Source organism: Pseudoliparis swirei, chromosome 9, assembly GCF_029220125.1.
Source record: "Pseudoliparis swirei isolate HS2019 ecotype Mariana Trench chromosome 9, NWPU_hadal_v1, whole genome shotgun sequence".
Classification (NCBI taxonomy): domain Eukaryota; kingdom Metazoa; phylum Chordata; class Actinopteri; order Perciformes; family Liparidae; genus Pseudoliparis; species Pseudoliparis swirei.
The window spans coordinates 10342810-10358958 of NC_079396.1; the positions used below are offsets into that span (position 1 = coordinate 10342810).

The window sequence follows — 16149 nt, forward strand, 5'->3', positions numbered from 1 at the left end:
TTTTTGGCCCGACCGAAGACCAAATACAGTGCCGCTCAAAGATGTATTGACTTTTAGGCGCTGCAACTGTAACTATGTGATCTAATTGAGAGAAGGCGGCGAGGACAAGTACCGGATTTTCGAAAAAAAGGGATTGAGAGACATCAGGTACGAAAGACAAGAGAGAGCTTTTAGAGTGTTTTCCATTTTTTATTGAAACAGTATGAACAAAAACACTGCAATTAAATAAAAGGCTTCAAACAAATCAGAAGGCACACATTGAAAGGCCTAGAACTGATGATACGTGGCAAAGCAGAGGAAACAAAGACATGTCGTTGCAAACATTTGCAGTGTCTAAAGCCTATTCATTAAACATGACATCACTCATTCAGTGCACATATTAAACGAGTTTGTAAAGCAAGCGGAGCGAAGCTGAGACTTCATTATCTGTACACCCATTTAGCACACTTACAAATACAAATATAACTAAATAGGGCTTTACTGCCTAATACTGTGCACTAAAACTAAGTGCAACTATAAAATGTCCTCCTGTGCACGCAATCAGGGATTAGCTCAATTTAAAGACTGTATGGCTGTTCTGGTCGTCTAACTATTAACAGAAGTACTATGAAGACATCAAGACAATGCTATCACTATGTCTAATCACCGAGGGCTGTGTGTAAGCCACAAGGAACAACAGACCAGCTGATATGTCTGGAATGGGTGGCAGTTAAAAGGGACAGTCAATTCACATTAATAATGCACTTCAAAAGTTAAAGTCCTCCTAACTACCTCGAGAATACCAGAGACAGTGGCACAAACCCTTCTGCTAAATCTCACAGATATGTATTAGGTTTTTATATGTCAGTGTTAAAGTGGGCAGAATGTCACATTACTCTTGCAAACGAGGGTGCCTTTTCCTTCCCGTTGGCTCCGTGCTCGCCCTCAGAGCTCCCGAGTGTGTTATGTCAAAACAACTTCTGCACACGGTGCTTCATACAGTCGGCCAACACAGCAGGGCTTCTGGCTGCACCAGAAGAAACGCTTTAACTGGGGCTCAGGGCTGCTTCAAACGGTCTGTTAGCCACAACAATAGCCTGCCTGGATGTACTGTGTGTTCCATAATATCAAATGCTAGCCTATGCAACTGCAACATATGAGAAAGTCATTCGCTGTATACTATGTAGTCCCCTCGCATTGTATATACATCCTGTGGTATTTCTAGCAGTCTCCACTGCTCGCACCTTCCATTTGTATTTCATTTCCTTTTTTTTCCTTCTCTTCGTCACTAATATCCATATATCTCAAACTTTCATGCAAATCTAAATCAGTCACTCTTTTAAAGGAGGGAGGTGTTATGCCTGGATGTCAGATAATCTCTTACCTTTCTTTCTCTCTTTTTTTCTTCACAAAATGCTTTTTGAAAAGGCCTCAAATTCCTATTTACATCCTGCCATCGTCACCTTGCTTCGTTTTCTCCAAGGGAGTAAGGAGGTAGGTGGGGTGGGGGCGGGAGCCTTTCTAATCAGCGGCTCCGGAAGGGAAAGTGACGATGTTTGCTCGTGTACCCTCTCTCGTCTCACATACATACAGTTCATACATTAACACCCCCCCCCCCCCCCCATCGTTTTTTTGGCAACAGTCCAGAGTCCTGGGCGGATTAGTTTAGTTCTGGTATCGTGCTGGTTTTAATATGACGTCACAGTTCAGTAGTTCAGATTTGCCAGAACTTTGGGCGCTCCTGCTGCTTGACCGACTTCTTCTTCAAGGGCTGTGGGATGAAAGAGAGAGGGTCAGACAGAGGAGGGAACCACTAAACGGACCTGATCTCAATCACTCGTTGATTATCGCACGATCTCGAAAAAAACATGCTTCGTTATCTCGAGATAACCAGATAATTCATTTGTTATCGCGGGGAAAAAAGAAGGTTGTTTTCTCTTATTATGTCTGCGTCAAATCAGCCGACTGTAAATGCTTTCAGACGGCCCGGATGGAGCTGGCAGGGAAACACTGACATGACTTCTGATCTGAAGAGGAATGTAACTGTCACAGGAGAAATGTTAGACTTTTACTTTGGGAAGTCTCTTAACTGATACAGTTAAGAGATGCTTGATGTCAGAAATGTCTCTATTGTGTACTCATAAATGTACTTTTATATTTGAGTTCATAAGAAAAACAGGCAAGAAGTTTCATACTTCTGAATAGAATCCAGGTATCCTTCCTTCCATATATGTATTTATTGTCTTGTTAACGCCTCATTTTTAGAAACCTGACGTTGTCACTCAGCCACAAGTCTGTCATCGTCCTTTTCATCCGATTTGACCCGGACATTTTTAAAACAGCCCGTTGTTTTCACGTTTTCATTATTTTTTTATTTAGAGATAACAAAGTTAGTTATTTTGTTATCACAAAATAATGTGATTAAGATCTGGAGATAACAATGTTAAAACGGTTTGAATCATGTCCATTTAGGGCTTCCGTAGTATCCACATTATCAGAGGCTCAATTTATATTCAATTTTAATAATCTGTACACTTGTTGAGTTTAGTGTCATTTCATGGTGTAAATGTTAATTTGACATTGAAAACAATATGGATGGTAAAAACAGTTTTTTAGATTTAATTAAAAGATTAAAGATGTAGGTCAATTTACAAAAAAGAAACATAAGGTTTACGTGAGAGATGTATTTATAAAAACCTTTAAAAGGGAGGAAAGTTGTTTTAAAGCCAGGTTGAACGGGAGTTGACAAGATTAGCCTTTGGATTTAGGGTAGTAGCTTAAGTCAGCGCAGATCACAGTCGACATACTGTGAAATAAACCTTTATTTTAAAATAGGCCGACAATCACAAAAATACTGATTATTAGTTCCTTAGACAAAAACAAAATAGTTGCTGCCCCACTTCTGACAAACACAAATCCTGTTTGTAGGGATGAAATCAAAAAGTTGATATGAAAACATCTTGCTTGATGACTGCTGGCCACAGAGTCAATAAACAAGCTCGTTTCAAGGCCAAGCAGAGCCACGTGTCGCCATGAAGGCCCAATGTTCCTCATAAAGGCCGTGGGACTGTCAGCAGAAGTAGTGGGGGGGGGGGGGAACACATCTGTTACACATCTGTGAATTAGGACTTGGGCTTGAAGGGGTTAAAGTGATTAGCTGAAGGAATCAAATAGAGCCATTTACAGAAACCACAGCGCTGAGTTTTTTCGAAGGTTTTTTGTTCTTGGCCGACCTGTGAAGAAATATTCATCATTAGCAAGACAGGGCAGTATTTTCATGGGGGGGGGGGGTCACCGTCATTTGATGATCTGTTACTCTCACGGTGAAAGATTGACGTTCAAAAATGTAACGGCACAGACCGACTATGGTGGAAACGCGACACAGTTAACGTTGAGCCTGCCAGGACCCCGTCCCACACAGAACGACCCCGGACATCACGCCCCGTGTCGTTTCATCAGTCGGTGACGACTAAACGCCGTTTCTTTCGCTCCACATTTAGACTCCTCCTGAAGTGGTGACTCACTGCCCAGCATCAGTAGAACCGCCTGCATTCACATGTACTCCAGCTCTGTGTGCAACCACCAATAGAGATGAGGTACTTACGAGTATTTTCCCATTCTCCTCACCGCAGCAATCACCACGGCGATGACGATGACAACGGCCAGCAGAGCGCCGATCACGATGCCGACGACCTGGCCTGAACTCAGGCCCTCTGCGGGACGGAAAGACAAGAGTCGGCACATTTTTCAGACTTCAGTTGGATTTTGTGATGACTAGTTTTAATGTTATATGTTGAGATATTCTCCCAATCAAACGTCATCTTTGTATCTCAGGGTAGATTATTAACACAGAATGACATGCGAGGGAAAGATAGAAGAGAGACATGTTTGGAGGCATTTAAGGCACTGCAAACACACTCACCGCCACACGAGGAGGTCTGTTGTCTGATTTCTGTCAATAATAACACCCGACTTCAAACTGACCACCGTCGCACGACCCCAGCTGGCATCCCGCACATTCCTCACCCTCTGGGTCGTCTTCAATGACCACGTCGGCCATGGAAGCTCCCGTGGGTTGGACCTCGACCTGTGCCGTCTCAGTGGGGGCTGCGGTCTCCACGACAGGGGGGTCAGTGATGATGGGTTCTGTTGCCTCAGAAGCAGCGGCCTCCGTTTCAACGACGACCTCTTCAGTATTGACTGTGATGGCGGGAGGCGCCGCCTCGGTGACAACTTCTGCTGCGGCGACTTCTTCTGTTGGGACTTCTTCTGCTGGGACTACTTCTGTTGGGACTACTTCTGTTGGGACTACTTCTGTTGCCACCGCTGGATCGATTACAGGAGGACCGGTGATTATAGTAAAGTCCACTTTCGTAGCCCCTGTGACTTCCGGTACGGTTTCTGCTACAGTCCCAACATCGAGGTCTTTGGGGATCTCTGTGGGGCCTGGGGGAGAGAGGTCACAGATGGGTTCACATACACGCGAGTAAAATCATTGCTACATATTTGACATGATTTCCTGAATAGTGTGATTTTATAAAGGGACAATACATTAGAATATCGGATGCCCCTCGTCAGGGGGACCCAGTGCAGCATGCCGATACGTTGGTCTCTCAAGGTGGATGCAAAAAATGTCAAAAAGGACAAGACGGTTTAGACATAATGATGTTATGAGCTTTACTCTTTCCCACACTCTTTCGTAACAATCCTCCCATCACCAGCACCGTGGCAGCTTGACACCCACACCCTGTGACGTCATCAAATCCACATCCGCTCCATCCCGTCTTAAAGGTTCTGTGTTGGCATGCCACATCCTCATTTCCTGTGGAGTGAGTTGCCTGTGAGGAGAGCTTGTTAACCCTCAGCCTCTTAACATGTGACGGTTGGGGTTGCTGGTACAACGCCTGATCGTGAGAGAGACACCACAAAGTTGTAGATTTGCAGTTGCAGGAAGACCGAGGCAGGTTTGACGGGAACACCTTGAGGAAATGTCAGCCATATATCTTTAAAACATTTAGAGATTTTGTTTTTCTCTCTGTATTAGATCAAAATATCTGGAATTGTAGTATAATATCAATCTTGAGAACGATTTTGAATAATAATAACTACTTAAAATCAAGTTTTTGTATGAGCTCAAAATAATTTGAGCACTTGCAGTAAAATGGAGGCTCCCATTTTGTATTTACCATCTGCCAAAAGACATGCATTTATCCTCTTGTCTTTCATCAAGGTCTGGACGATGAAGCAGCCAGAGCTCAACCTCATCATTTACCTCCAACAACCCCACGTTCAACATCCTCGCAGCCACAACTCAAAGCTTTGCCTGGACAGCGCCGCTTCAAAATTAAGGAGGTAGATTTTCAGTGTGGCACCGAAATTACGGTCTACAGTTAACTTTCCACTGACAAGACGTTGACTTCTTCTTTCCCTTGAAGGACTACTTCACCCTGAAAACACTCACTGGAGAGACCCGCCAGTCTTCTAATATTAGCGTCTGACATCACGCTCCCTCCGTCTCGGTTTTGTCCAATTGTTCTAAATACTTGATATGATAGAGAATTCCTGACAGGGGTAAAAATAACCCTGAATGGTCCAACAACCGGTGAAGTTATTCCTAGTTCTGCGTCGGCTAGCATGTTCATGAGCAACAGGCGGGATAAATATAACAAGATATGTGTGCCCACTGTGAGTCCTGAAGGTTTTTATTTTTTTTAAGACAACTCAGACTGTTTATTTGGAAAGCCTGGAAGCGATGATAAAGGGTCTGCGCTTCACAGAGTATGGCAGTACACTGGATAATCGCCTCCTCAACAACAATTGCTTCATTATGTGTCCAGTTCCCACAATTAGCTCTGAGGAGTATTTCCTCCCCACTGTGCTCACGACTCTGGCTTAATACAGCTGCTTAGTGAGGAACAGTCCTCTTTTAACTTCCCTGACCCGGCCACTCCCTAAGGATAGGTTTGTTGCAGCTGAACCCTTCGAGAAGCCTGAATCCCTGGAGTGGAAGAAAGGGAGGGTAGAAGGGAAAGCAATGGGGTGGAGGGGAGCTCCTCAGGGAACAGCCCCGAGACCCTTCTGATGCCGGATCTCCTTGTGAACATGGCCCGTCTCTGGTGAGATGTGTGCAGCTGTTAGCGTGCAATTGACCCTCTTTTACACATCAGGGGGGGGGGGACCATAGGATCACAATCACGACAGGACCCCTGAATCTGGCGAGGACTTCAATCAACGGGGGGTTTGAGTCAGGGTCAATATCTGGAGATGTGGAGATGTGTGGGCACCATGTCAACTGCTTAAAGGCTCAGAACTTGTGGCACATTGTGAGGGAACTCAGATCCAAAAGCCGTCGACGGCTCTTTTTCTTTCTTTCAATCCTAAACTGAGAACATTTACGTAACTTTGGTGTTGTCTTTATTATTCCAAATGTTTGCCGGAGCACTCAGGGGATTTTACCCTCGATTACATCATTCTGGCCACATACTCCATTTCCATGGAAAGCATGAAAGAGCCCCAAATCATCAACACTTGACAAGTGTAAAAGTGCCAGTGAGTTCCAACTAAATGTGTCCGTTTGTGTGTGTGTGTGTGTGTGTGTGTGTAAACCTATGGCCGTCTCAGGCACTGACTGCCTTAAAGGGTCGATTCATCGGAATTACGAAAACACACTTTCTCCCGTTACATGTCTCACTTATTGTGAACAAGTTAAGACGAGGCAACTACAAACAACTGGTGATAACGCTTTCTGTAAAAATATATCAGAAGGTAATTAAAATAACAAAGGAGTCATTGTGACTGCAGGATTTAAAATGTCACTCCACTCAGGTTTCTGGATGGGATGTGGTTGTATATCGAGGGACGGAGAGATGGAGTGTAAAAGGTGGGTCTGGCAAAAAGAGTTAAAAGTAAGAGAAGTTGTACAGCGAGAAGCTGTGGAGGCCCCCGTGTGGGGCTTCACTCATAAAACCTGCAGAGAGTGAAAAGAGGGAGGGAGGGACACACCGATATATACGAGGGAGGAGCAGCTTCCATCCATTACGATCACAATCAGCTGTCACTGAGGCCCCCCCCTCCCTGTATGTGTGTGTGGGTGTGGGTGTGTGTGAGAGCTACTAATTCACAGTGCTGTGTGGGAGGGGAAGGGTCCGTGCAGCCGGTGTGAGGGAGTGTGTCCACCTTCGGAGCTCAAGAATGTTTTCGCTGCGTTGGAGGAAAATGTGAGAGAGATCGGCGCCCCGCCCCTTTTAGCACATTTTGAGGAGATGCCGCGCAGCATAACCTCCACTGCTCAACCAGTAGGAGTCCGCTGTGGAGATACTGGGGTGTGCTATGCAATACACACTGGGGATTTATAAGTAGGAGACAAGCTGGAGTGGAATATTCTCAGCCTTCTTATCACAGACGCAACACAACGAGCTCCACACTCGTACAGGATTTAGTTTTTGTCCCCCTCCTGGTGTGACTCAGGACAACAGGCAGCAGGCCCCATCTGGACTCTATCGCCAGGGGCAGAGACTGGTCCAGAGCGCGATCAAGTGGGCCTTTAATCTTAGGCCCCAACAGGGCTGATTAAATACCTCAAATGTAACGAATCCGGGCAGGGATGACATTAAATGCAACCACTGAGAAATAACTAAATGAAAAGATCATGTTGTGGCATCACACAGCCTGCCAACTCGCCTCTCTACTTTGAGACTAAACTCAAACGCTGCCGACCTACAATTCAATTAAGAAGCCACTTTTTTATTAAGATGATGTTTTGGGCATTTCTGCATTATTTGATATAGATATAGAGATAGAAAGGAAAGGCGGAGTGAGGGGATGGCGTGCAGCACAGAGCCTGGGACGGACTCAAACTCAGGCCCCTGCGGTCAGGACTCGGCCTTAAAGGCACCAGCTCTATCTTGTGAGCTACCAAGGGGTCCAAAATCAAATCTTGTTAACCTTAAAGTGCAACTCCCACATCATACACACCCACCCAGTTGTGTAAGTGTTCCTTAGTCAGCAGCTTGATTTCTTTTCCTACCTTCTCTTGCACCATGTCTCACCCTGACGCACACATAGGTGCCAGAGATACGAGACATTAGTGTCAGGACGCCCAGAGGAGACAAACACATCTCCACTGGGACATTTGGGTTCTACTCTGCAGCTCTGCTACACTCACCAGGGCTCGGCTAAAACCGTCTGACTCCTTTCCATAAACAGATGTTTCTTTCTCCTTGTGGAAAGTTTTGGAAGTATGACAGCGCATTTTTTCTTCTTCTTGAAATGAGAAGTTCTCTTTTCCTCATGCTCACTCTTTACCAGCATTTGTCTCGTATTTGGAGTATGAGCGCAACATTTGAGTTATTTCTAGAAGTGGGCTCGGACAGAGGGCATTGACCTCTCTTCAGCAGCCAGATGTGACAGGGACGTTATGGGCCCAGAGCGGCAGACAAAACTCATTAAGGAGAGCAGAGTAGGGGTGGGGGGGCAGCAATGTGAGGGAGGAGGTGGACGATTTTACAGGATGTCTGGGGTTTGCTAGTTAAGTGAGCCGGCGTGAGGGAGTTAAAAGCCCTGTTTGTGAAGCACAGTAGTGGAATTAGCTATTTTTGTAGTCTCTCTTTTCTTTGGAAGACTTTCTGACTTGTTTTTCCCCAGAGTAAACCTCCGTTGAATCGGGGCAGACAAGTCGTCACCTACCGGTAAAGGTCGTCGTTTAAAAATAGAGCCAGCCCCTCTCTGCTCCCCTCGTGCCGACACCAACGTTTCCCCCGAGGTACATGCTCATCAGGCTCAACAGGGGAAGGGGGCAGAGAGTTGGAGGACTGTGAAGAGACGGTGGAGAAGAAAGAGAGACGGGGGCGGGGGTTAGGTGGTAAAGCTTGATACCCCACCAAAGATGGGTAAATGCCAAGGGGCAGCGTGCCACATGGTCCAACAACATGCGGGTCAAGGAGGGTGGGGCGCCTCTTAAAGCTCATCGCGTGTTCCCTCTTCTCGTCTCCCATCCATATGACCCGATTAAATATAGAGCCTCTCTATTAATATACTCCACAGCCCTACAGCTCCCCGAGGCCTCAGCCACACCCCCGTGCCTGCTGCGTCTCCTGGGCAAACACTGCTGGTCAAGGCGGAGGCAGTAAGCAGAAAGAGAGAAAGGGAAAACATACAAACGGGGCGGAGGAAGTAAATGTAAGAGAAGCTTTCAGATAAATGTGTACGGTGTACGTTACACATCACAGCCCCCATCCCTCCCTCGCTGGGTCTGAGCACTGCTTTGGGAGCCATCCAAAGGATATTCCTTTCTTCTCGTTGCCACTGCCAAGTATTTAACGACACGAGGCAGCGGAGCTCCCGCTATTACATCACGTTTCCTTTTGCTGTCTGCAAATCAAACTTTTACTCCAGAGCTCAAGAATACTGGGAGAGAGAGAAAGTGAGACAGAGGGAGTTTCGAATGTTAAAATCCACACAGAGTTTCCCCCTCGCGTCGCTCCCTTTGTTAAACCAGCACCCTTTTGCTTTTCCATCAGGGTTCTCATCGGAGAGACTGGAACATAAGAGAAGGCGACAGCCGGCAGAAGCGTCTTCAGGCGAGGATCCAACGGTGAAAACACGCGCACAAATATTGAAAGTATTGAAAATCAGTTGCACTTCAAAAACCTCATTAATCAGTGAATGAATACACAAATCAAAATGCAGTTTATTTTCCCTCCTGAACCCGGCTCCCAGTGTTATTGTTCAGTCCGACAGGGATTCAAACAGACAAAGAGTGGTGCGGGGTGGGCACATGGAGGCAGAGGGAGTGAGGGGACACAGTGTGCTAGCAGCAAAGACTTCACTTACTTGCATGTGTGAAGGCGCAGAAGGGGCCGGCCAGGGCCAACACCAGCAGCAGCTGAACATTCATTGTGCTGAAAGCTTTTCTCCTCCGGTCACAACCTTTAGGGAGTCCCTCGGGGCCACGAGCACACGCCAGACACACACCAACCGGCCTCTCCGGAGGGGAAGGTGAAGGAGCGCAGGGAGAACAAAAAATAGAGGTACAAATAAAGTCTTCAGAGGGAGTTTGAGAGACTCGCAGCCCGAGATCCGTTTAACTTGCCGAGGCGAGTGAGCAGAGCCGGCAAGAAAGAGAGTGCTGGAGGGATGTAGAGAGGACAAGAGAAAAGAGAGGAGCTGCGGCCACTTTGAGGAAGTGAAAGGGGAGAGAGGGACTGGCACACAGCAGGAGAGAGCAAAGAGAGTGAGGGACTGAGCTGGGAGTGGAGGAGGGGTGCTGGTACTGGTGGTGGGCTGGGCGGGTTGGGAGGAGGGAGTCCGGATTGGGGCAGTAAGGTGGTTTCAGCCCTCGTGGTCCAGCCCCGTGCCGGACGTGCTCTCCTCTTGGGGCACAGCCAACCCTCCTGTTTGCAAACCCTGCAATGTCACGCACACACACACACACACACACACACTTGGAAATACCAAGACATACACCGTTGACTTATTTTTCAGGACAACACCACCACTTCAAGCCATCATTGGCTGGCTCGTACGATTAGAGAGGCAAATAAAAAATGCTTTCTGAATGAATGGAGCAACATGTAAACACAGTGAAGAGCCGAGAGAGAGAGAGAACAGCTTCAATAAGTGTCACCCGTCAGCATCTTTAAGTGAATCTAACGGTTAAAAAGAAAACGGTGATATAAGCAAGCACCTGTGTTGCATGTGTATCGCTAAAGCATCCACCTCGTTCCCACAAAGAGAAGTGGCGAGCGTACGTCTGCGGCTGGCAGAAGGAAGCGAGAGAGCGCTGCTCTTTCTGGTGAAACGGAGCCGTAAATACAGTTAGGACATCGTGTGACTTTCATGGGTGGTCCGCCGGCTTTACGTGTGATGGAGGGCAAACAAGCTGCTGCTTGGCACGAGGCTGACACCTGTTGGACAACGAGCTGCGAGGGTCAGCGCAGCTCAGAGCTCCGGCTCGCTCGGTTCCTTCAGCTTTGGTTTGACCTGAAGTATCTGACTCTCGTTGTGACAAAAGCAACGTGTTGGATTTGGAGACGAGTCGATCGCGAGAGCAACGCGTCCATCACAAATAACGACAGCAGATGTGAGGTTTGCGCAGTAAAAATGGTTGATGACATTTTAATAAACACTGAAACAGATTTTAGCTGTTAAACACAGATTATTTATAACACAAAAACGCCAATGCCATTTTTTTAATAACTTATTTACAATATACTGAAGATATGTACATACTGTGTCTCCTGAAGGACAGATAACAAAATACTCTCCATTTGCCGTTTGTTTTTTCAGTCTGTGTTTTTCAAGGGCAAACAGGAGTAACACACTGTTATTTACATGGACAACACACACACGATATATATATATATACAGGACTGTCTCAGAAAATTAGAATATTGTGATAAAGTTCTTTTTTTTTTTTTCTTATAAAAAAAAAAAAAAAAAATGTCTTCTATTCTGGATTCATCAAAACGAAATATGTATATTGCTCTTTTTTTTTTTTTAATATTGCTGATTATTTATTACAGCTTAAAACTAAAAAAAAATCTATTTATAAAGAAAAAATGATTTATAACAGCTGAGTGTTTGTCAAGGCTCAGGAAACCCTTGCAGGTGTTTTCGTTTAATTAGACACATTCAAGTTTGTTTAATAACCCTACTAGTATACTTTCATTTCATTCTAATATTTAGAGATAGGATATTGAGTTTTCTTAAGCTGTAAAGCATAAATCATAATAAAATCAAAAATAAAGGCAATATTTTTATAATGAATCCAGAATGTAATGAATCCAGAATTTTTTTTTTTTTTTTTTTTAGAAAAACAGAAAATAAAGAACTTCATCACAATATTCTAATTTTCTGAGACAGTCCTGTATATGCTGGTCACTGTAATACAGCATTAAATGGCAATAATAAAGAGTATTGTTTTTTCTTTTTTTACAATGAGACCTTGTTTAGACCATTGGAACAATCACTGAGATCTTCCAAAAGAAAGAGCACTTTAAGGTCCCAAATGTCACTTTGTACTTAATACAAACAAATTACTTTTTTTATTTCTTATGTATATTTTTTGAGCTGTAAGGAGCTGTATGCTAAATGAAATCTGAGAAGACTATACACACTTGTACACACAGACAAAATTAAACATCACAGTAAGAAAAGATTTTTAAACTTTTGTTTTATTTTTGCTCCTTTGTTGATCTATTTTTTTAAAATTATTTTTTAAATGTCTTTTGAAACAAAGAAATAAAATGTTCACGGTTTTCTTTTATTTCTGTTCACAAGATGCTATCAAGTTTGGTGTTGTGCAAAAACTGCTCGTTGTCTCCTCAATGAGGCGTCTTGAAATCATGGCCGACCTTCTCTGCCTGGTCATAATTGATATGCACTTTCCCAAAATTATAAAACTTTGAAACACTGAATTACATGGCATCGTTATTAACAAAGTCCAAGTCCAGCCAGCATCTCCTTTTCATTTGAATTAGAGTTTGTTGTTTGAGCAACTGAAGAGCCTATTCCACAGTATTAGCTAGCTTATAAGCTGACAAATGAAGATTTGAATCTTTTTGACCGCAGTCCCCAGGAGGCTCGCTGTGTGCCACCTGGAAGTCATCACTGAGGGCAGCGAACAACACAGTGACCTCACGGACTGAGATGTGGATGGCTTTGTGTTGGCCCGATGTGGTTTATGAATGTAAACACCCTGAGCACATGGCACCATGGACTGTTCCACACACACACAATGACGACACTTAAAATAAAATGTTAGACTTTCCAACGTGACAGAACAAACATGAAGAAAGAGCAGATTGTGGCTCATCGAACTCTTTTGGGCAAAGGAAGCTAAAACGGGACCGGTTTCAACCAGCAGGTGGTGCTTCACTCAACCACCACTGATTCTGTAACACCCTGTTCTGTTTCTCCTGTGTTCCGTGTCTCCTATGTCTCCTCTGTGTCTTCTCTGTCTTAATTGTTTAATTCCCTGTACCTGCCCTCAGCCACTTGTCTCGTTACTGTCTGATGTCGTACACCTGTGTTTCCCCCCCTATATATTGTGTCAGTCTTTCCCTTGTCTGCTGTTGGATTGTCGTCTATAGTTCCGTGTCCTTTTCCCGTCGTCCTGTCCGTGTTCCTGGTTCTGCCCGTTGACCCTGCCTGCCCTGAACCTGGATTCTCTGCCTGCCCCTTTTGGACCTTGTTTTTTTGTAAACTGTTTTGCCTCATTAAAGAGTGCTTTTTTTGTTATTTATATTGCGTCCAGCCTGTCAATCTGCGCCGGAGCCTCACCCCGTCACAAGAACCTGACAGATTCAAGTTGAACAGCTGCACAATCATTTCTTTCTTCTTCATAAATCATCCTTCCAACTGTAGCTGTAAAGAGCCACACAGATGCCCAGTATTAGAGGGAACAAAGAGGCGTTAAGGGAGGAGAGGATGAAATAGTTTCTTGAATGTTCGTGAGAGATGATTTTCTGCAGGGAGTTTGGAAAAAGACAAAGTTTCTATTCATTTCAGACACGCGCGCTGAGACTTTGCAGACATGGCACACAAGTTTTAGCAGGAAAAAAAATTCGGAAACAAAAATAATTCACAGATGATTTGACAACACTTTGGCGACTTGTAACCGGGTTGGCACTGGGGGACCCAACATGAGACTCAGAGACCTTCAGACCTCATTTTTGCTTTGGACGATGTGTGGTGTGTGCAGTTCGGCTTGGTCCAATCCCGTGTCTCATTGTTTTGAACGATTGTCTTTAGACTCAACATCCACTTTTAACCGGCAGGGGGGGGGGCGGCGGCGGCGGCGGCAAAAAAGGCCAGCAAGATCAGAAAAATGACTTTCGATTTGTTTCACGTTGGATTGTCGTTTTTTTTCTCCACACAAGTGAAAGGTTCATTACCTCACCTGTCATCTCTCTCATCTCCAGTCTCTCAGTCTTCCCCTACAACTAGGTTTAGACGATGGAGTCCCAGTCAAAGTCGTCCTGGATGTCATCTGCAGCGAGCATGCGTCTCACCTGGAAGTGGCCCAGAGGCAGCCGGTGCTGCTGCTGGCTCAGCAGGCTGAGATGACCTGGACATGGATGGAAAGCAGAAGGCTAAACACGAGCAGATACTTTACTGTTGCACACCCATGGACATTTCAGTGACACTTCTGCATCATATATCAGAGTGATATATTTGGGAGTGGACTGAAGAGAAGGAAACAGAGGTTTTGAGTAGAACATTCCACAGAAATGCTCGTAACAGCATCTAACAATCCGCCACGCCTTAAATCCTCATCCACCTACAAACAAATGGCTATTCTATCATGGAGATGCATGTCATTTAGCATAACATCTTACTGAATTTAATGACACACTGTTGTAATTACATTTTCAAAATAAATATAGAGGGTGGACAAAATGCCATGGACAACTTGTCATTTAATCCGATGCAATAAAAGACGAGGCTTGAAATATTATTTTTTTCAGAAAGATGTTGATTCTACTATGTGTGACGTAGTTATATGTGTTGCATTATGCATGCTGGAAAAATGTGTATCTTCAGAAGCATTTTCTGAGCTAAAAATGGGTGCTTAATAAAATAAAAAAGTAACTCTTTAAACTGGCACATAAAAACTTGACATTTAATGAATTATTATTTATTTTACTTTATAGTTTTTTGACAAAACTATAATACAAATAAATATAGATCTCTGATCTATCCACATATTGTATACCTGAAGATCATGGTCATATAATGTCTAGCGTGAATCTGGATTAATAATAATAATAGGACTCGTTTGCGTCTTGTGAAATGTAGGATCCAGTTTGTTTTACAGATTGAACCATACTGGGGAATAACATTCAATGCAACGCCAAATTACTGCAATAACCCTTTAAGTGTACCTGATACTTAGTTCTGAGCCACTCTGTGACACCCTTGTATATTTATAGTAGGTCTTCAATGCACAGATTAAAATATATTAATAAATATGTTGAAATATACCAAACTTGATTTAAAAAAAATAATAATAATTATAGGTTCTTTCTGCTTTTTCTGAACGCTGATGTGTAATACTGCATCTTGGTTTTTACTCGATGGTGTCATATTATTACTATCAAATACTGACGTTATACTGTTTACATTCTGATATTGATGAACAGACACGCTTGCATGGACGTAAACCTGCATATACACACTCACACAAAGACACACAGACACACACTCCTCCTGACCTGCTAAGAGAGCGATGGAGTCACCTGTCATGGTGGGAGCTGTGTTGCTCATGGGAGGCATGTGGGGGTATCCTGGTGGGCCCATCAGAGAGGAAATGCTCTGTCTCGAGTCGATGTACATGTTCCCTGTGGGAGAACAGACAAAAGGGCAATGACTAACTGTCAGATTAGTATCCCGGCTTTCACACAAGCCTATGTGTCTCCGCTGCGATCGCTTGCACACAGTTTTACTGCCATATTATGTTAAGCTTGAGAAATCCTACAGAATGTGCTGGAATTCCCACTGGTGAAATGTCTCCTCGTCTCCGTATCTTTACTCCAGCTGCCATCATCCACCATTCTCTTGTAAATCTATACTGATGAAAACAATGGCACAGTGAGGGGAGCGACTGTAACTCGGCTCCCGTCGCAGCAGGAAGTCTGAATGCTGACAGTCACAGGTGGGCGGTAACTAGGACCAGTTTTAAAATACCATTCCTAAGTAGAGGGAACTATTGTATTTCTTTTCTCCGTTACATTCATCTGACAGCTGGAGTAACACGTGAGATAAACTCATAAATTACAGCTTTTGTATCGTGTATGTTTAACTGTATTTTGTAGTGACACGTGTGGAAAGCCCTGCTCCGTGTACTGACCCGTGCTGATGTGTGGGTGGTGTTGGTTGTGTTGGCCGTGCTGATTGTGCTGGCTGGCCTTCGGGTGCATCGCCCCGTGTGGCTGAGCCGGGTGCTGCGGTGCTCCAGCTGGCGTCGGGTGTGGGCCCTGAGGTTGTGGGTGGGCGGCGCCCTGCGGGGGGATGACCCCCGTGGCCGCGAATAACTGGTTAATGGAGGAACACAGGTCGGCCATCTGGGCGGCGTCCAGCGACCAGTTGTTGAGCTCAGCCTGCCGCATGCTTTCCTTCAGACCTGTCAGACACACGGTGTCACGGGAGTATTAAGGTGGACCCAAATGC

At 44.7% G+C, this 16149-nt stretch overlaps 2 protein-coding genes across 7 annotated transcripts in view; both read right to left on the minus strand.

Annotated features, from left to right (window-relative positions):
• Window positions 1–164: 164 nt before the first annotated feature.
• On the minus strand, window positions 165–10191 carry si:ch211-156j16.1 (uncharacterized protein LOC564557 homolog). Its single transcript, XM_056422472.1, has 4 exons — window positions 9811–10191; window positions 4006–4425; window positions 3584–3692; window positions 165–1750 (listed from the first exon to the last, which is right to left on the minus strand). Exons 1-4 carry the CDS (start codon window positions 9872–9874, stop codon window positions 1744–1746), a joined length of 600 nt encoding a protein of 199 aa, XP_056278447.1. The 5' UTR covers window positions 9875–10191; the 3' UTR covers window positions 165–1743.
• Window positions 10192–10302: 111 nt separating this feature from the next.
• Window positions 10303–16149, minus strand: part of LOC130199184 (forkhead box protein J3-like) — a 61633-nt gene continuing 55786 nt past the window's right edge. For 3 of the 6 annotated variants that reach the window (XM_056422468.1, XM_056422465.1, XM_056422466.1), the window contains 3 exons: window positions 15830–16102; window positions 15195–15320; window positions 12214–14047 (listed from right to left, as the gene is read on the minus strand). In XM_056422468.1, coding sequence (XP_056278443.1) covers window positions 13929–14047; window positions 15195–15320; window positions 15830–16102 — 518 coding nt within the window. In that variant the 3' untranslated portion in view covers window positions 12214–13928. Of the gene's footprint in view, window positions 10384–12213; window positions 14048–15194; window positions 15321–15829; window positions 16103–16149 lie in introns of those variants that run through there. The other 3 variants (XM_056422471.1, XM_056422469.1, XM_056422467.1) reach the window with 2 other exon arrangements.